The 21,305-nt window shown below is 38.3% G+C and overlaps 1 protein-coding gene across 5 annotated transcripts in view; it reads right to left on the bottom strand.

Moving 5' to 3' along the window:
* LOC135261058 (rho family-interacting cell polarization regulator 2-like) overlaps window positions 1-19,353 on the bottom strand; it is a 28,088-nt gene extending 8,735 nt beyond the window's left edge. The window contains exons 1-11 of one of the 5 annotated variants that reach the window (XM_064346916.1): window positions 19,053-19,353; window positions 7,194-7,314; window positions 5,668-5,823; window positions 5,346-5,424; window positions 4,872-4,895; window positions 4,518-4,571; window positions 1,905-2,054; window positions 1,536-1,599; window positions 1,078-1,121; window positions 502-627; window positions 60-208 (exon numbers count right to left, since the gene is read on the bottom strand). In XM_064346916.1, coding sequence (XP_064202986.1) covers window positions 60-208; window positions 502-627; window positions 1,078-1,121; window positions 1,536-1,599; window positions 1,905-2,054; window positions 4,518-4,571; window positions 4,872-4,895; window positions 5,346-5,424; window positions 5,668-5,823; window positions 7,194-7,314; window positions 19,053-19,122 — 1,037 coding nt within the window. In that variant the 5' untranslated portion in view covers window positions 19,123-19,353. Of the gene's footprint in view, window positions 1-59; window positions 209-501; window positions 628-1,077; window positions 1,122-1,535; window positions 1,600-1,904; window positions 2,055-4,517; window positions 4,572-4,871; window positions 4,896-5,345; window positions 5,425-5,667; window positions 5,824-7,193; window positions 7,315-12,690; window positions 12,975-19,052 lie in introns of those variants that run through there. The other 4 variants (XM_064346938.1, XM_064346930.1, XM_064346924.1 and 1 more) reach the window with 4 other exon arrangements.
* Window positions 19,354-21,305: the final 1,952 nt, after the last annotated feature.

Genomic DNA, 21,305 nt, shown 5'->3' with positions numbered 1-21,305 from the left:
TCTGAAACGAACAGCAGCAGTAGCTTGGATTTTGCTATCCCAAATACTGCTCCACTTACAACCAAGCGACCTCCAGGTTGAGTTTGATGGTGCCCAGGTCGTTGACATCAACGGCAACCACCTGTGGCATGGCTGTAAACAGGTCCTTGGTTTCACAGATGACACTTCCTACCAGTATGTGATTGGCCAAGCCTTTCAGTTCTGACACCTTATTGGACAAAAAAAAATCAGGAAGTGATTACATTTTATATTCTATTTCCCCATTTCTGGTAATTTGAAAGCAATACCTAACATAAAGACGGACAATCAAAAATCAGCAAATTAACACTATTATCATATATCTCATATAACATATAAAATACTGCAGCAGGAGCCTCACAGAAGCTGGAGAAATATACCTTAGCTTTAGCATAAAAAGACTGTTCCGGGCCCATAATGCATGCTGGCTTCTTCTCAACCACAGATAATTGGAATGAGCCTAGAACTCTGGACTCCTCCCACCTTGATGGAGATGAGTTCTGTGATGTGGGGCGTGAACACCATCTCCTCCCCATCCCAGCTCTGCCTGGAGTTGACCTCAATGCGACCCTTCAGCTTCCAGCGCTGGCGCCCGTAACGCATGAAGACCTGATAGGAGAGAACAGGGATCTTTGAGAGTACTGCAATTCGCAATAGAAGAAGGACAACGATTCACTAGTAATGGGAGAGAGAGGCATTACTACCCCCAAAATTGGCTGAGCTCTTGTGTATTTTCAAATGTTCACTTATTTTAACCTAACATTTATGATTAAATGAAAATGAAAATTCCGCCACCACACAGATGAGACTAAGGATTAAACAGGATTATAAACAGATTGAGGACTATTATGCTCATTAGTGAATAAACTGAAAGTATTTCAGTAAATAAAAAATAAGACTATGAGTAAAAACTAATTAAAAAACTGTGGTTTTACTAAAGAACGCAAGGCCCTTTGATTTAAAAAAAACGCTAATTGACAGCACATGGTAGCTCCCACACTAAAAAGCTCAGGAATCTGCTGATTTCACAGAAAATGGCTTATAATTGATGGTACTAACTTCATATTGATCTCCCGAACAGAGTCGTGCAAAGCCAGCTAAACCTGGAAGAGAAGATAGCAAGAAACATCATTGGCTTTATACTTGTGTAATCAAATATGTGGATATCAAATAAGTACAAAATAAATACGATATGGAAAATCTGAGGTTATTGTACACATATATGTATGTAGTACTTACCCAGTGACCTGAGGTAACACTTGCAAAGAGCTTACATATGTAATTACATCTCTCCATAAGGTCTGAAGTCTACGCTTGGACTAACAGTTATACCACAGCACAATATATTGTGTTAACTGTTCTGATTGTTACAGTTCACCCATTTTAAACTGCTTTGTTTCCTAAAACGTCTTTCTTTTATAACACAAAGTCACGTACCAAAAAATGCCTGAGGGCCAGGATCCTGAAGATTATTATTAAAACTCAAATAACAACACATCATGACAAAATGCTCTTACCTCGCATCTTAATGTGAAACTCTCCCAACAGGTTCTCCAGCTCATCTTCAAAACTGCTCATATTCTGCCAGAACAACATGTGGCCCATTAAACAGTGCAAACCAATCATTCCTGATGTCACTCAATCTTACAAAGAGAAAAACATAGGCTTTTTCAAGACACTATAGCGCAGGATTAGTTAGCGCAGGGGGTGTGTTCTGCATGTGTACATAAACACAGATGTATTTTTGTGTTTGTTCATGGGCGTATGAATGTCAATGCGGAAAAGTGTGTTTGCATATACTCTAAGAGTGCTTGTGTATGTGCTACATGGTTGTGACAGAATTCAGAATCCCAGGATGTGTGTTTATGCACAAGTGCGTCTCTCACTTCGCTGTACTCCTTGTAGCGACGGTTGACCTCAGCCAGACTCTCACGGGAGCTTTTGGAGGAGGGAGAGGAGGAGAAAGCCTGCTTCATCCTGCTGGCTCCATCCCGTAGGCACCTCTGGATGCAGAAGGCTTCATACAGCTCATCCACCTACGGCAAGGTTATACATTACTGTGCTAATAAAGTAATGGCACTCTTACAATACTGACATTGCATTCATCCACTAAGAAGCACACACACACACAAAACACACTTTCACACACACAATGAGCTACAGTATATCATGTACAAACACCATCTCTGATGTTAAAAATCATTCACATACACATGCACATGCTGACATGCACACATTCACCAGGCAGAGGCCACCAGCAGAGAGAGACACTCTAATGAAGAGCTCTCTGCAGTCAGCTGTGGTTTTGACCTGCTCCCCTGCTGGTTCCCCAGTAGGTAAAAGACACTGCTGTTTGACAGGGAAACATGCTCTTTCTTCACTCCTTTCAGCCATCCCACAGCCCAAACAGGAAGGAATCCTTAGTCACAGGAGCAACATTGATGACTACTGGAATTAATTATCTCCCAAGAAACCACACATGACCTTTGAATGTTATGCTACAATATTGGAAAAACTGACTGTGGGAATAAAAAATAAAATAAACAATAACAAATGAATACGCATTGCTAATATTCACTAATATTCAGCTGTAATTAGGATAAATGGAAGAATGGGGTTATGTCTAGACAGAAAAAAAAATCATTTTATGATACACAAAAGATGATCAGCTCTGACATTTAATCTCCACAAATGCTCAATAATAAGGTAAAATCATAGCATGTGGGCAAACCCTTTAGATAAAATCTGCCTATGATCTTGATGTAAATGTAAAATATTAGTGTGGGTTAAGGAACATTTGGAAATGCAGGATTTAATCTCATATGGGAACAAGGTCAGAACTGACAGCTTGACAGAATTCAGCCAATAGACACACAGACATGGCAGACAATCCTCTTCCTTTATAAACATGATAAAATGACAGACACAACTAAGACCCCAGCATCCATATGATATCACTCCGACTGGTTCCCAATCATGTATAAGAGCAATTAGAAGAGATGTTGATAGCTTGACCTTAATTCTCTGCTTCTGTATGCTGCTAACTAATGAAGTGGCAAATCACAAGCAGTATAGTCTGAATTGTGAATGTTCAGATGTGGTCATGATTACAAGCAAAAAAAAAAGATTCACTTGAGGTATAAGGATACAAGAAATTAAACCATGTATTCAGAGAACAATATTTGAACAACAGGGGTTATCATGAGCAATAACTCTCCTTTCTCTCTACTGAGCTTCAGTGCTTCCATGCTTTCATGCCAGGTTTCCATGGATACCTAATACTGAGCAGTTATTTTATGTAAGAGGCAAACAGGCTTGGTTTGAGTGCAGAAGAGCGTGGGAGAGACGCCATGCTCCATCCTGCTTTCTCACAGCACAGACAGCACCAGGTGGCCACTGATTTAGGTGCGTCCAGACAATCTGAAAAAGTACACTGTTTGTCCACTCTCCGCCCTGTCTGTTATGAGTTTAACCGTGAGTGGGCGGGGGTCAGCAGGGGGCGATGATGGCTGCGAGTTTCAGCAGGATGGATGATGTGAGAGGCAGAAGAGGAGGAGCAAAAGGAGGTCAGAGGTGTCACAGCCTCAGCAGACCTCTTCTCTCAGATCACCAAAGGTGTTTGATGTATGTAAAGATGAACAGACACCTTATTTCTATGGACAACCGATGCTACAGCAGGCATATTGGAGGGGGCAGTCCAAGAGGTTGCTCCTGCTTTCTTTAAACGCATACTCTCAGACCTGAGCAGGGAAGCTAATCCGGTTCAGTCTAACAAACAGGGGTTAGTTGAGTCCAGGGCTGAAGTGTCTGGCTCAAATGAAATCCTCCACACTCTGGCCTTGCAGGGCCAGGCTTCACAAAGCCTGATCTGCAGCCAGGAATCTACAGCTGGGCCAGGATAACAGATATTGAGCCACTCGTCACATCTTCTGTGGTCTAAGCCAGACTGGGATATAAACCAATAACCCTTACGCCCACACTCACACTCTTTATATTCAGTGTCATCTACCAAAAAGAACAAGATTCCGGTATGGGAGAATATAGTGATTTACATAAGGGGTGCTAATCAATCCTTTGAAGAGTAGGTTTTCTGGAATGTATTTTTTCAAAATTCAAAGTCAGTTTTCTAGAATTCCATTGCTTTCAATTACCAGTAGGGATTGTTACATCAGCATTAGAATGTTCAGTTTAGAACATTCTAATCACATATTTGTAATTTTACACCTTAAAAGGTTAAAAAGATTACGCATTTTAATTAGGCAAGTTATCATGAATTTCTTATCAGCACACTTCAAAATAATCAGTAGTTTCATGATTTTACCGTTATCATTTAGCATGTACTGTTTTACACATTATTGCGATACACGCAAAAAGCATGTTGCTATCAAAATACTTGAGTAACCAATGACTTTTGATCATGGAATTAACGTAAAAAGCTATAATAGCACCAATTACTGTCCAGATAATACAAAGGAATAATATCGTCACAAAAAACCAACCTTACTCATGTGAAACTCCAGCCGACGGATGTATCGCTCGATTGTCTTGATTTGCTGTAAAAGCAATAGAATACCTTTAATCTGGCTTGAGATTTTTTTTGAAGGAGAGCAGACAGCGCGCGCTCCTTACGTATTTCGCCATTTTATCCAGACAGGGGGTTACAGATAGAGATAGGATCATGGTACAAAATATGCAAGCCACACAGGGGGATTCATATATTCACATTAATTTTAACAGGGACAGTGCACATTCATCAATGTTAATATTGCAGTAATGCAACATCCAACATCCATGTAATAGATATTAATGGCCAGCAGAACAACTGAATGTTTAAGTCATCAAAGTGAACTCACCTTGTCAAGATCATACAGCACCCCCTACAGAACACAATCAGGAAAACATAACATGAACACATTAATGTCTGGATTTATCTTATAAGACATTTATTCATTACTAGCAACATTACTGTTTCCCAGGCAAGATGTATTTCTGGTCTTATAATCTGACTGAAGCATTTTTGCTTGTGGAGTATGATAGCCGATCCATCAGAACAGTATCACATTTTCAGCATTAGATGAAAATAGTGTTGTTGCAGTATGACTATACAGAGCAGCAGTACTAGAAAAACTGTTCATATTATGCAATTTATACTTTTATTATGCAATATACATATACATATTATACGCAAACATATATAAATATATGCGGAAATGAGGAAGGAGGCAAATACTTTGGCACTGTGCTTAAAAACCAAACATCAAACCAGGTGTATAAAAATAAGGCATGAGTATTAGTTGCAGTTATCATATTGTCATTGCTGGTCTCACCAGTCTGGAGTTCTGCGTCATATCTTTCATCAGGGATGTGAGTTTGTCCAGCTCCACCTGGTGCACCTCCAAGTATTCACTGGCACAGAGCAGACACAGATACAGTTGCAGGTCAGCCCAAACACTTGACACAGTGGTGTGCATGAGAGTGTGTGTCTGTGTTGCTATGTATATAAGAGATTGTCTGCATATGACTACACATAAGTGCAATTGCGTATGTGTTTGACTGAGTGTGTGTGTGTGTGTGTGCATACACGTGTGTATGAGTGTGTGTATGTGTGTGTGTGTGTGTGTGAATGTGTGTATGTGTGTGTGTACTCACACCAAGCCCTGTTTCAGGGCCCCGTACACCTCCTCCACCCTCTTGGGGTGCGGCTCACGGGAGCTGCCGCTGGCCTTGTGTCCTGACAGGTGTGACTTCTTTGGCTTGGACAGGGGCTTCTTCAGCACCAGCGTGTTCCCTATGAAGGAGTTACACCTGGAGGCCAACATGAGCGTCAGTGCATCAGCCCTCCATGTGGCTGTACAGAGACGTCAGCAGGGTTCCGCACTCCCATTTCGCACCTTTGCAAAAATTTACTTTGAATGAATTCAAACATTTCTAAAATAAAGTTAAAATTTGTGTTCATTTTAATATTTCTGCAAAAACCTGGAGGGTAAATTAGAGGATTCTGAGGCACAGGTAGTTTTACTGTATCATATTAGGGACAACCCCTGTTAACTGGCTTAATCATCTCTGAGGGAACAGACGTCAGGTCTGTAATCAAAATTTGACATATCTACTAATTGGTGCCAAAATGAACCAAAGGCAGCTCCATTTAGATCCCACTAATGAGTAGATACATCATAGTCTGGTTTAACTCTGTAAATACCTGCTGTGATTCCCTGAAGTCCATCATGCATCATAAATCCCCTTTATCCAGAAGGGGCTTTTCCCATAATCCCCTTCCTATTGACTTCCAGGAAGTCAGTGATAGAGCAGGTTACCCAAAACACCTTCCGGCACAATCCACTGAATGTGGCAATGTCCAGGTGCCCTGACCAGCACAGATTCCAATTCACTTTTCTCTCTACAACGGACATGCCTCTCATATAACAGTTCTGTAGTTGCACCCAGTCACAACTTAGTTGTACAAATGGTAATATGATCAACATTTTCACTTCACTAGTGAAAGCGAAAGAGAGCTGAGAACTGCATCAGGGATGAAAATGCATGGTAAAAACTGAAAAAGTGCACAGGCTGTGCAGATTAAGATTTATCAGCTGAGCAGATGGTTTTATCCTGGGTGACTTAAATTTTACATTTTATCCCTGTATACAGCTGCATATTTACTGAAGCTATTCAGACTGAGTATCTTGCTCAAGGGCACAACAGTACAGCCCCCCTGCGAATTACTGCAGGTCAGCCCACACAACACTGGGCCTAATATCCTAAATCAGCCAAAAAGGAAGATTTTGACCATGGGCAGTTTGCTCATTGGCTGCTAGACTGCAGCACAGTGCTTCAAACCCCAGGACATTATCATGTGCCTTGTTTAGATTATCGTGCAGATCATAAATACACATCACTCATGTTATTTTAAAAATCTCATGTTATAATGACTTTTAATTTGCCATGCTCTGCGTAACACTTTTTAATGGCTTCTGCATTTTATCCACTTCTCCCGCCCACTCCTATTCCCATTCTGACTCTCTGTTCCACCCGGGTTTCCTATCACACTCCCACATCTATTCAGATTTTTACTCACATTACAATCCAACTCCTATTCCCATTCCCAGCGCTATACCCATTCCCACTCCTATACAAATCGAATCCAGCCTCCCTCCCACTCTCCCTCCCTCACTCACCGCGAGCGCTTCTCCTGCAGGGTGCTGAAGCCAGCGAAGGACTGGCTCCGGATGATGCCATTGGGGCCCCCAGGAGAGTGAGGCACCGAGGCCATGACCTCTGGGCCAGGGGAGGACACTCCTGTGGGGAAACAGGACACACGGGAGAAGACAAGTCAGGGTCAAGCAGGGAAATATGGACAATAACGTCACCCATTTAAATCCATCGTGGGCCATTGTGCACCCTTGTGTGGCAGGGTATTTAACTTTTCCCAACTTAAAGTATGACAAAAATGAATTGTGAAATGCAAAGATTTGTTGTTCTCAAGTTCCACTACCCACCTCATCTGAGGTGAACAACACTGTCTCTGACACTAAAGCAAATACACAACTCTTGCAATGCAATTGCAATGATCCATTTGCCAGTTGGTTTGATGCAGTTTAGTATGGGATCATTTGCAGCTTAGTCTACTTCAAAGGCTTGATGTCAGTGGCAATGAACACTTGACTTGCTTTGTTCATTAGAAAAACCCATTTTGATTTGCAGCTGTGTCATCTCATGTCAATAAATTAACATATTTTTAAAAATTTCTACCGAGTCCCAGGAGAATAAGTGACAGTAGGTTTCTTCCATTTTTGGTAGATTACATTTCACAATTCCATTTTTGAAGGTTTAATACTCATGTTGGCAACAAAATATTTTACTATGACTGTACTCCTCCAATTATGAGGCTGTTTCTGTGCTAATCATTTATCAAAAAAAAAACAAAAAGAAAGTAAGTGTACATATAACCTAGTAGGCATATGAATATTATTTTAGCATACTTTAAATGGTTTACTTGGATTGGAATGTTTCCTGGGGGTGTTGAATATTTATTCATATTGCCATATTGCCCAGCCTTATTGCTCGGAAAATGATTCAGTTTGAAATAGGTTCCCACACTGGGTATGTTTCAACCATATTTCATCAGTTATATTTTTATTCTATAGGTAGTCAGTTTTTCCTTAAAAGTTGTGATGTCACAGCTGTTCTCGTTTTGACCTGCCACATGTAACTCAATGGCTTTCCTTAAGCTTGAAATTGCAAATAGTTTCTCAGATTTGCTTTTCAAATACAGTAAGGCACACAGGTTTTGCATCAAATTTGCTGGTCAAAGTTTGGATCGCTTTTTAGATTAGATAAAAGGATACCTCAGACGAGAGATTGCATTTTCTTAGCCTTAGGTGTTTTCAGTGAAGCAGAGGGCTTGCCTAGATTCATTTTTGTGTCCTCATGGGAATTTGGTTATCTACTTTTTGAGAATGATATTTGCACCTCATTTACAGCATCTGCAGTGCATCAAATGAATCACCCTCTGGTGCATCCATATTGCATCACCATATACGCCCATTGTATCAGCTGCAACCTTAGCTAATCAGCTGATACCAATAAGATTGTTTGAAGCTATCATTGCCCAACTCCAATACCACCCTGATGTTGTACATCCCTAGTATTACTTAGTAGGGCAGAAAGGCAAAGTAATTTCACAAAAATCAAACAAATGCACACAATCTATTGATTTGAAAGGAGGAAATAATGTGGTAACAGTAAGGGCACAGCGCAAGAGTATTTAGGGGTAGATGTCCTGTAAACTGTTCATAAGCATGCTGACATATTTTCAGTGGGGTTCTGACAACATTTATTTCCAGTTAAACTCACAATCACCATGGAAACTACATACAATATACAATGAAAATAAAACAAGAAGGCTCTTATAAACCCACCATCAAGCCGTGGGCTGCACCCTCTGCTTTGAACACTGTGGCCTTGTTGTTCTTTCCCATCTAGAAACCAGTTTAGTCAAACTCCTCTTCTAATCGTAGTACTGATTTTTCAGTCTGATTTCCCCTACATGGGAGAAGAATTCTTTCATGCAGGGATTGGGTGGAAAGATCCTACTTTTTATTCATTACATTTGAGAATGTGAATGAATTAAAAGGGTTTTTGCTCACTTGAAATGTATTCCTTTCATCATGAACAGCTGGTCTCATTTCATGGCTACTCACTGATTTAGTTTTTGCCATAGAGTGACCTTCCTCGAAAGTTATGTTCACAAACTGTTCATACTCTTTCTATGAAATATACTTTGAGGCATATGCCCTCTAACTTTCTGAAGTGGGCTGTGTTAAACTAAATTAAAATGAATGACTGATATCAACTACATATTTCCTGAAAAAGTACAACATTTATATTTAATTTGATTATGAGGTGTATTGTTCAAGAATGCATCATTGCTGTGAGTCTGTACTGCTAACATTTGCTCACATTTACAAATGTTTACTTTCTTCAATGTAGTTCAGTCCATACACACATATAGATGGACAGAGAGCCAGATTCATACATTATTAAAAAACTGAATCACTTGTCTTTATGTGAAGAGAAGATAAACACAAATCTGTTTAAAAGACACATTTCATGAAGATACATACACAAATATCTACAGAAAATATATTTCCATCTATAGTATAAGTACATAATCTCACATTAACTTGCTCAGCCTAAGAGTTCAGAAAGATTTCAGCCTAACTCCTGCTGTTTAGTACAAATTACAGTCAATAAACAAAAAGAAAATAATCTCAACAACCAAAAACACAGTAACCAGACTGTCAGATTATCTTCTGACCATATTGATCAGGTGCTATGTTTAAAAGCTGTCTTAAAAACATCCTAATAGGTCACAAGCAATTGTGTTGGCCTTCTTTAATGCTGGGCCTAAACAGGAAAGATTATTACAGAATACATTTGTACAAGAGGCAAACTTATCAAGGACAATTTACGAAGATCAAGTTTAAATATCACACTCCAAAACATTGGACATGGGTATGTCCTGAAGTAATTCTTATTATATGCCACACTCAAGGTGGCACGGTCCCAAATCCCACCAGAATTAGGGATGTGTATCACAAGTTATATAATCTGCTACCACAATCAAATACTTGAATAATCAAACTGATTATTTTTGTCCAGAACTGTGGATGGCCCTTGTTTTTGGGTAAATGTAAACTCCATATAGCCCTATTTAAATGCAAGGAATAATAATAATAATAATAATAATAATAATAATAATTATTATTATTATTATTATTAAGAACAAAAAACTATGAGTTCTGGGGTTTCAATAATATGATGACTGAAATAGATCACTTATCATTAAAAGTGAAACATGGGACAGGAGAAGCTCTAGGCAAATGATTAGCCAGCCTCTGAGCTGCGTGATTAAACAATGGATCTAAACATTATACTGTTATACATCCCATTTTCAACCGACAACACACTTCTAGGATAACACATTTATACCAACAACAAAAAAACAACACAGTTTATCTATTTTGCAGTCATTAGGTAATGTATATAAATATTCACAACAGTACATGACACATATATTAAAAATAACCAGTGGACTGCTGCCACAATGGTTAATGTAGGCCCATTTGAACGGTACACACATAATAATGCTTTGCAGATACTTTTATCCATTATTTTTTCTTATACTGAATGTGCATTTAAAGTTATTTAATCCCACAATACAGGTTCAATACCTTGCTTAAGTTTACAACAACAGTGACCCATCAAGGGGGTCAAACCAGCAGCCTTTGGGGAACAGCCTAATTCCTAATATGCTATTGCACACACTGCATTTCCACTTCTGCTGTATTAGAAAATATAACTATTCCAGAAACAACACATACAAAGGACATAAGGGGGGCTACATTGTCAATGGGAGGATGTGGCCAGAGTATTGCATCTCAGTTACCATGTGACACGCCTTAGTAAATGACTGTTAGCTGAGAAAATGCGAGCCACTCCTCTTCAAAAAATGCTCATGCAATGGGAGGGAGGAAGAGAGCCAAAAGAGAACAGAACACACAAAATTATAACCTCTAATTTGCTAGATTTAAAACCCATAGCAAGTGAGACCTAAAACATGTGCATGCACACACACAAGCAGACACACACAAGCACACACACACGCACGCACGCACGCACGCACGCACTCAAGCACGCACACATACACACAGGAACACACACACACACATACACACACACACAGTTTTAGCCAGGATTCTGGAGCCAATGTTTGCTAGACACTGTGTTGGTTGACTTCAAAGAGGTTGAGGTCAACCAGTTCCTGATATTAATTATTTAATTAGCCTCATGATTTGTGTGATTTCGCATTTCAGATAATTTAGTAATAAGCTCATGAGTGAGCTGAAGACTGTTACTGTGCCCCTATTTTAAAACGTTTTACCATGGTCTAATGAGAAAAATATGGCTGGAATATAGAGCTAATTAGCTCATTAAGACAGGATAATAAATGAAAAACAAAACCTTTTATATGCTCCAACCCATCAGGAATGGAACTGTATGTTCCTGAAATAGCAGCCTAATGTACTTCACTCAAAAGGTCAGTACTTACTGGGTGTGACTGAAAAATACGGCCAGAAAAAGGTATTATGCATAAAGTACTCAACAGAAAATTGAGTTCCTACTGGAGCCACAAAACTTTATTTCTAAATATGTTACATAAGCCAAAGAAAATATCAAAAACAAAAAGTATTTTACTTGAGGCATTGGCTCTCCTCATATCTTCCATTTGTAATTACTAGTGTGTTTAACACAGCAACTCTTATTCGGGACAATTTATTATCCATGAACCTTTCAGTCACAAGCTCAGGAATCAATGCACTCTGTCACACCAATGCTCAGAAAACATGCAAATCATTATTACTGAAAATGGTGGAAAAACTCAAGCTAAACTCTACTCTGTTTCCATTGTGTACGTGTGTTTTGTGGAGAAATGTTTATCTTAAAAGTCTTCCCACTCATCTGTTAATAGACCATTTCAGTCTGCCTTCTACAGTGCAAAATGAAATTGAACATATGGGAGAAAGGAATAGGCCCATGTGATATCTGAAAAGAAGTTTCTTGGAGCTCTGCTATCAGAATGCAGATGTGCTGACTATATGAAGCACAAAAGGTACTTCTAAGATGGAGGGACGTCCAAACCCAATGACTTGTCATGACACTACCAACCATATTTTTGTATACAGAGCCTTACACTTTCTACCTTAGGGCAGGAGATCGACGATTTTATCACATATTGTACTAGCTTGGTGGTGTGGGAAGACTAACACTAAGCAAAAGGCTTACTTACTACATTTGAAGAGGTTCAACCTACATGTAAGCACCGAAATAAATTCAGCCATAGAGGATTCTACCAAAGAACTAAACCGTTTCAGTTACTATGATGACATTAAACCCAAAAGAAAAAGAAAACATACAATCGATTTGACTCAAGCGCAACCTATAATCCCTATGTAGGTTTAATCCCGTTTACTGCGCCTGTGGCTGGTCTTCATATGCGTTGTGCTAACTTCGGAAGTCACAGTAGTGCGCATTACACCACGTCTAACTATTGTACACGAAAAGCACTGTTGTATACATGTAAAGAAATACAACAAGTTATGCAACACTCACAGATAAAGGGCAGTACGCACCTCCGGAAATATTCGCAGAAAATTAATGATCAGTATCAATTTACGCGGTTCTCCAATAAATTGATGACCCATCCGACAGCCATATCTGGCCGTTCACCCGCTGCTGCTGTCTTATATGTCCCAATTTCTGTTGTTTTAGCTAATGATAACATGTAGAATTCTAAGTAAGCATCTGATAAGAGTGCAGTGGTGTAACAGTTAACAGCACAGTTTGTTTCTCCAACGAAATGACTTTCATGTGAAATGTAGAGCGTCCACCAGCAGTTTTGATTTGTGCAGTAATACTTTTTTTTTCGCGACAGCGGACCAATAAGCAAGCAGGCAACATTCGGGGAGGTAGGCGTGAAAGACCGGGCTGTTGTCGACCGGGGTGATCAGGGCAGAACAGCTGATATTTGTTTGGTGACATTTTGTGAAATAATGTCAAAAAGGCAATTGTCATGTGTCAGAGGCTAACAAAATATGCACTATAATGGTCACTACTCCGAACACGCTTCCTCTTTTACAGGGGGTTTCGAATAGTTTTGTTACGTGTGTAATAATCCTACAACGAAAGTCTCGCGCATATATATCCTTTCGATCTGTAATTGCCTAAGATTTGCACATACCCCTAAACCATGTTTTTGTTCGAAAATACGACCAATAATATCTTTATGTTATTAAACTCTGATAAGACTCGGTTAAGTCTTGAGGTCGGTCCAGACGCCTAGTGGAGACGCCTCACTGTCAACTGACGATAAATTACTAATCGGGGATACCGGGGTTAGTTGGCACACTTTTCACTCTTTGCCATATTACCCTGGCATAATTCATATTAGAATATTATAACAATAGCAAATGAAAAGTTATACTCTCAGCTATACATACATATATTTATTTAAATATATATATATGTCCACAGATGTTTTCTAAAATTATGTGATTAATGTTTAAATGTTATCATGTTGCGGGTTGGTTGGCACAATGTTAAATGCCATAGTTACAAAGAATGAAGCAACCAATATAAATTATTTGTGACATTTAATATAAAAATAATAAATGAAATGTACAATGGAAATAAATATAGAATTAATTTGAAACCAGGGTTCGTTGGCACAATTATTGTTGGGTTGGGTTGGGGTGTGCACAAATGCCCATTTAAGGATGTACCCCTTTAATTTGCTTTGTTAACAGATACATATCAGATGTGGAGTAATAGAATTGGAAGCTTTTCACATATACTTTACAGTGTTGCTGTTAACTTTTGTTCTCCTAATAATGATGAAAGGATGAATGCCATACAAATGGCTTTTGCATTTTCAGTAAGTTGAGATCAGTTATGTGAACAAGAGCATCTGGAAAGATCCTTGTGACCCCACGGCCTACAGAGTCACAGCTGTACAGTACTTTTGATGATCAATTGCAAGATAAGCCATCCCACCCACAGGCCCTGTTGTGTTAATAATATCACAATCTCATTTATCATTTGATAAAAAGAAGCACAAACTATTGCACATTTGATTATATTATGTATAATTGTGCATTTGGCGAAAGCACTAAAACTACATTCCCATGAAAACAATATATTTATAAGCACTTATAAATATATTTATTTGTTTTAATTTGTTCTCATTACAAGATTGTCATAACATGAACACCTGTTAGCTCACACGGAGAAAGAGAATTAAGCTTTGAAGAAACTGCTACAGACAGAATACTCTTAATTTTACCATTTCCTGTTTTAGCATTGGGATCTTGCACTTGCCATGGCTTAATACTCAAAGATGCAGTGATCTCAGATTATAATGAATCTGGTTTATGCATGTTAAGGTCAATAGCTCAGTTTCAAGATTCTAAAGGTGATTCAGGGGTTAGTCTCCAATACTTCAACTAAACATAATTTTGGGATGAAAATTTAAATAGAAATATTTTCTTTAACTTTGTGAATGGCCAACTTTATTCTAATGTGTTATGATATTACTCCTAGGGGCAATTTCAACTCAAATTTCTTTATCTATTCTACAAGAAACAACTATTAAGTTGGAGTGCCTCAATTTTCCACATATGCATTTGATTGACTCCCATCCACCGGCCCACCTACATACCCGGACAATTTCTGACTCGGTCGAACAGAAAGGAGGGCTCAACATAAGTGGTGAGTTGATGAAACAAGTTGTAGTTCTGAAGATGTATCACTTACTGCAATTAACCACATGCATTTACACAGCTGTCCTGGATTTTTTTTTGTTTGTTGTTGTTGAAAACATTGCCCTATTATTTATCTATTCTGAGTAAGCTTTACGTTTTGATGACCTTTCCTTTTAGAAACTTTAAGTAGCATAAACATAATTCATGATTTTTTTGCCGGTTGCCGATGTCAGCAATGGTAATGGCTCCTTAATTGGATTGTTTAGTAAACTTAATATACTCTAAGTAGAGATTGTCCTTCAAATTTTATGTCAATGAAAGCTGTTCATTTTAATTTAAATGAAATTATAAGCATGTTTAAATATGCATTGTTGAATTATACCACTTTTTGAAGAACTATATTTGGAGACTGGCAAGTATGAAATTATGTTAGCAGGGTGTTTTCTATGATACCCCATTTTATTGTTTAGATGAAATTTAAATGGGATTCAAACACCAGAAAAAAGGTTCATCTTGGCATGTGGGTTTGGTAGCTGTAGAAAAATGCATAAATCAAAATTATGCATATGTCCGAACATGCATAACCATGGAACAACTGTTTTAAATTCAGCTCAGTTCATAGCCTTTTCACTTTTATCACTTAAAGTGAGGCTAATAATTTTGCTCTCACATGCGATTTCTCCAGGGAAAAGCGAGCTCTACAATAAAATGATGTTTTAAAACACTGATTTTGGGTAATTCACCTTAATTTGCATAACCACATACTTTTGATGGCTCTAATTTGCATATTTTCCAGGGGTATGATATCGTCATTTTCTAACATCACAAATACCAGTAAAGAAACAACTATGGCATATAGTTTATATAGTTTATCATATTGTAATGATGCATTTAGGCCTTTGAAGTGTACATTTTTTGGAAGTGTATTTTTTCAAAAAGAGCTCCATTGCTTTCAGTTCCCAGTAGTGATTGTTAAATTAGCAGTAGAGTGTTCAGTTAAGAACATTTTAATCACATATTTCAGAAATACTGCACGAGAGGCAGTGCTGTATTGTGAATACAGTCACGGCAACGGTGGTGTTGTTAGGCGTGAGGTGGAGTGCTGCAACCCCTAAAGCCATGGCTGTATTCATGATACAGCATGGCCTTAGGTGCCATATTGCTTGAATAAAATGGTTACGTGTAGATACGATTAATTGATTATTTTTTATTTTGTAATCTTATTTCATAAGTTATGGTTTGTGCGCAGTGTGGTACTGTTTACACACAGCTTATTTGAATAACCGTTACTGTATTGGATTTACAATCACCCTCAAACCCAATCTCAGCCAATCAGCATCCAGGACCAGAAGTATCCATTTTATAATTGTGTGATTATACACCATAAAGGGTATGCATCCACGCACTTGTATACATGTAACCCCACCCTGAAGTTGATTCTTGCATAGAATTGTTAAATCATCCCTCTTGTAGCACTTCTTTTTTAATGATTGACTGTTGTCTTATCCTGCCCACAGCATGTAGACTGAGTTTCAGAGAAATTACGTTCTTAAAAGGTAATAAGTTGGCTCTGTTGGAGCTATGGGGACTACAGAGTGGAAAAGAGAAAGTGGGGAGCCATGGAAACTGGATTAACAGCCAGTGATTACCAGGTTGTGCAAAATAAATTTTGTCAGAGGAACTGATCATGGGAATAGAAGTATTTCAGGGATGAAAATGGGACGGCAGTCACTGCAACTTTCCTGCATAATTCAATGTTTAATGTCATATTAGCATTGGTCTAATGTAATATGGGAATGGCAATGCATCCCCATCCAAATAGGAATTACAGAAATGTTGCATATGATAAAACAGAAAGAGAAAACCAGGGAAGATATGCTGAGAAATGGTCAGCGGGGAGTTTTGTGTGACTTAACAGGTTTTGAGCAGAATGAAAAGAGGAGAGGGTAACAGAGGGACAGAGAGATCAACTGAATTGACAGTAAGAGATCAATTTGGGAAAGTCTGCATATAATGCATAGAGAATGCACACTGGCAATGTTCTATAATTAGGTAGGATTGCTTGATTATAACTGTTTTTTAAAGGCTGCTTTGAGAGCACTGTGGGTGGAGAACTATAGTAACAGCAACTGTCAAATGCTCAGCTGCATCAGTGAAAGGTAATGGTGAAAAGGTACTGAAATGCATTGGATTGCTATTATGCTACAGTATACATTTTTGAAAATGTACACATATGTACACACATATAATATGGTTTGCAGATGGGAGGTTTTTTTTTGCAGATCTGTTGCATAAATTCTGTTTTTTTTGTGTGATTCTGCCTGTTTCTAAGCAACATGGATTCTGTAGTACCCTAATCACCACATAATCTCAGCTCAAACAATTTAAATTGCCAAGAGGAAAGCGGAAAGTGTGTGTGTGTGCGTGTGTGTGTGTGCATGCGTGTGTTTGTGTCTATGTGTCTAACCAACTCCTTGCTGAATCTCCTTTCAATCACACAGCTATAAGTGTGTGCTAACTAGAAAGACCAATGGTTATAACATTTGCCAGTATTTTTAGTTGCCATGATCTACAGTGATAAGTCCATAGGGCCAATGGCACTGATGTGACCCTGGTCTTCAGATGGTTCAATTGCTAGCGATGCTTGCACCCCATCTACAGGTACATTATTGAACCATACATTGAATATTTATGTCTTTGCAGACACAGTAAATTTATGTATCATTGGCCGAAACTGAACATTTAATGTCTCCTTGATCACTTGCATGTATTGTTTATGTTTTTGTCTGAAATTAAAAATGTATTTCTTAGATTATCCCATTTATCTTTTTGTATGATGCAGGAATCAGTGTGTTACCAGGGAAATAAGTCTACAAACTACTTTGTCTATAAGTCTACATCTATACTATGATGGAAATTACATTGTCAATGTGCATGGTGGATAATTTGGCCTTATAGACAATTATTCCCAAATGGTGCAACATTGTGTAGTGTCTCTTGAAAAGCGCACAAACCTATGTCTATAAAGACAACCAAAACAGCTTCTGTCATATGTTACAAGTTATGGTAATATTACATAAATAATAAAAGTATTAATAAATAATAATTGTATTAGTAACATTAATAATAAAATGTATGCATTTAGTGTAAATGTCAGAAATTTCTGAAGGATATGAACACAATCATCTCATGGAGGATCAGGAAAAAGATTTGCCACGTACTAAGAAATGGCATATCCTTGAAGTCAGAATCAGAAATATGGGACACAGGTGTGTTTAGGCTATGAAAAATGCATGAATTATAGAACACGTTTCAGTTGCAAATGTTTTAGCAGTGATCAGTTAATGGAGACACACTTCACAAAGACAAGCCAAACACAAGCAGTCTGATTCATCAGTATGTTGGCAATTCACATGCAGCATTCGAAGTTAATGAGTAGTTCACAAGAACCAAGATGGTATAAACAAGATACAGGAAGAAACATGGTCCTTGGATAAGACTTTTTGGACATTGCATCTAATTTAGCTATTGTGATTAAATAATGGCTTAATGTAACTTCATATTATTATCTGATCTAAAACAGAATCTCTCATATTAGGGTGAATAGTCAAGTTTTTCTTTGTTGACTGACACTAGCTGAGCTACCATTAGTACCAATTCATGGGTAGAAGAGAATAATCCTACACTGATGTGTGATGAGTAGGTATTGAAGCATCCTCTGTCATCAACTAAGTATTGTTACATAGCTGTACTTACTGTAAGTAACAAACAATAAACAATTCATAATTCAAAACTATAATACGCACTGAGAGATTTTTATCAGAATGCCTACACAGCATTCTGACCACTAGAATGGGTAAAATCCAAATATGGAGAATGTACTCCTTACAAATTCTTAAAATCCTAAACATATAATATAAAATATTAAAAGCCAAAATGTGTGTGTATCATAGCCATAGCCAACATCAAATATCCCCAAAATAAATCCCAGCCACTATTTATTTCCTCATCTGTATCTCATCTGTTGTTGTTTTTACCTTGCTTCCATCATGCAAAGCCATCATGCTAATATGCAAACTCGCTCCAATCAGTAATATTTATGAGGTCCTTGTGTTCTGAATTAGTTCAATACCTGAATACGACCCAGTACACAATTCACTTTCAAACACACCAATAAGTTGCAGCCCCTCCCCTCGTCACCCTTAGACTTCCTACCTTCAAGGAAGATGTCTGCAGCCTCCTCATGCATCATGACACTTAGGTCATCCTTCACAATCCTGGCCATGGTAACCCTTCAGCTGTGTCAAATGGCAGTTTGTGGAATGAGGAATCCCTGGCAGTGAAATTTCAGTCAGCGTTACCCTGTTCCTAAAGGCAACCTCTTTAAATAAATAAGGGTGTTTTTTTCTGTCAGCTTCAGCCTGAGAAGAGAGAAGCACAGGCTGCTGTAAGTGCCTCTCCTCACTGCATGGAGATGACTGTACAAGAGCCTCCACCGCCCTGGCTGGGTTTCATCGACAGCGCCTGTTTCATAATCGCCTGTGTGGAAAGGCAGGGGGATGTGATCTGCAGATCTGCCTGGTTTTTCTGGTGATTAACAGGAATAAGGGTTGCCTGAGAGGGGGGGGGGGGGGGGGGTTGGTGAGGGGTGCCAGTCAAGGCTCTATGTTCCAGTCTATAATTATACACTTTGGAACCATGAGATGGCTCCCGTTCTATAACAAAAATGCACTAATATGTATTGGATGAATGTGCTTAAAGTGGAGAATGACTATTAAGTAGATTTGCTAACACAGAGATGGAACATTTCATTTAAAAAACGTTTGGATCTATATTGAGGCAACTCAATATATAAAGCACAAAGTCGATAAAAGAAAAATAAAGCATTTGAAACCCTGATGTCATGCATATCAACCCACAGGGCACAGCTATGCTTGTCAGTTCAGTTGCTTTCAGAGTACTGTATGATTCAGCTAATGAGGCTGAACCCCAATCCCAGCCAGTAGCACAGCATTAACTAGCAGTCGGGCCAGTTAGTTCAGAACCATAAATGAAGCATTGGCTTTGGGACATTATAGAGAGACTTCAACTTAAGGGCCCCAAACATAACAAATATGAAGTACTGTGCACGATGAAGAGCACAGCAAAACCTATCCTGAATCACAACAACCGTCAGTTCACGGTGAAGTGAAAGCACCTCTTTTGAGCCCGTAGTTGCTCCTAATTGGTGTTTTTGGCTCCCATTCTTCCCTCCTAGTAATATAGGATACTGAACTGCTATGTATCCAACAAAGAGTCATCTTCAGACAGTGAAAGTTTAGCAGGCTTTACCACAAGGACATATTTACTTCAGGCTTCAAAGCTTACAGCTGTTTGCAATGTAGAAAGGACTCCCAGCCATTAAGATTCAAGACAGCCTTAAATGAACTAGCTGGAATATTGCATAAAGTTTGTAGAACCTTTTTGTTTTTAATCTTAGTTATTCTTTAGAAATACTCAATCAATGTATGTCACATGAACATTTTGTTGTCTTCAGTGGAGGATGCACTAGATGACTGACTTCTTTAGAGAGAGTTTAAATGGGATAAAATTGGGGTAAAAAATATGGATTCCCAATTTTTTAGCAGTCTTAATTCAACATCATAGGCAAGGTGATTTGATTCATGCCATCTAGATTAAATGAAAATGACTATCCTGAAATAGAAACTAGGTTGTATCTGATTGACTTAGTTTCTATGATCTTGTCTCCTTATACCCAGTGGAACCAAGTTTAATCTAAAGTTATCACAATGTGGTTCATATGGACAATAAATTGAATTTTATAGCAGTTATATAAGATACAATATTATATAGCTGTATCTAATACATTATGCATTATCTTATTTTCTCAAGAGACCCTCATAGTGACTTACAACTAATAAAGTTTTATTTATTACATTATCTTAACACATGACACAGCTGCATATTTTATAACAAATGAAATAACTCAGGTTAAGTACTTTTCACAAGGGTCATGAAATTGTGACTCACCTTAAACATGAGCCTGTGTTGTTCTGGTTGGGCTTACAGTTCATTAGCTAACCACTCAGCCACACTGCTGCTGTGGTTCCCGGGTCATAAGATCAAAATAAACCCTGTATACTAGTGTTGAAACTGAGAGGATGGGCTGAGATCTGGGCTTGAAACCCAAACACTGCAGGTTTGAATTCCACATTGAAATGAGGAAGGTTTATATTAATCTATACATCCTATAAAAACATCTGGCTTCATAGCATGTAAAATATTATACACAGAAAAAAATACCCCATGTAGGGTTGGCTAGCAATCAACTAAACAGTGTAAACCATGTGATAACACTGTTGTTCACTATGCAAGACTTCCAATGGACTGTGTAGTACTGCCCAGTTTTTAGGTTCAAACCTCAGATGAAGTACTTTGATTATGTTAATTATAAGCACATGGGTGATC

The sequence above is a fragment of the Anguilla rostrata genome, chromosome 1 (assembly GCF_018555375.3).
Source record: "Anguilla rostrata isolate EN2019 chromosome 1, ASM1855537v3, whole genome shotgun sequence".
Classification (NCBI taxonomy): domain Eukaryota; kingdom Metazoa; phylum Chordata; class Actinopteri; order Anguilliformes; family Anguillidae; genus Anguilla; species Anguilla rostrata.
The sequence above is the reverse complement of the archived record's forward strand: the minus strand, read 5'-3'. Positions and strand labels throughout refer to the sequence as shown.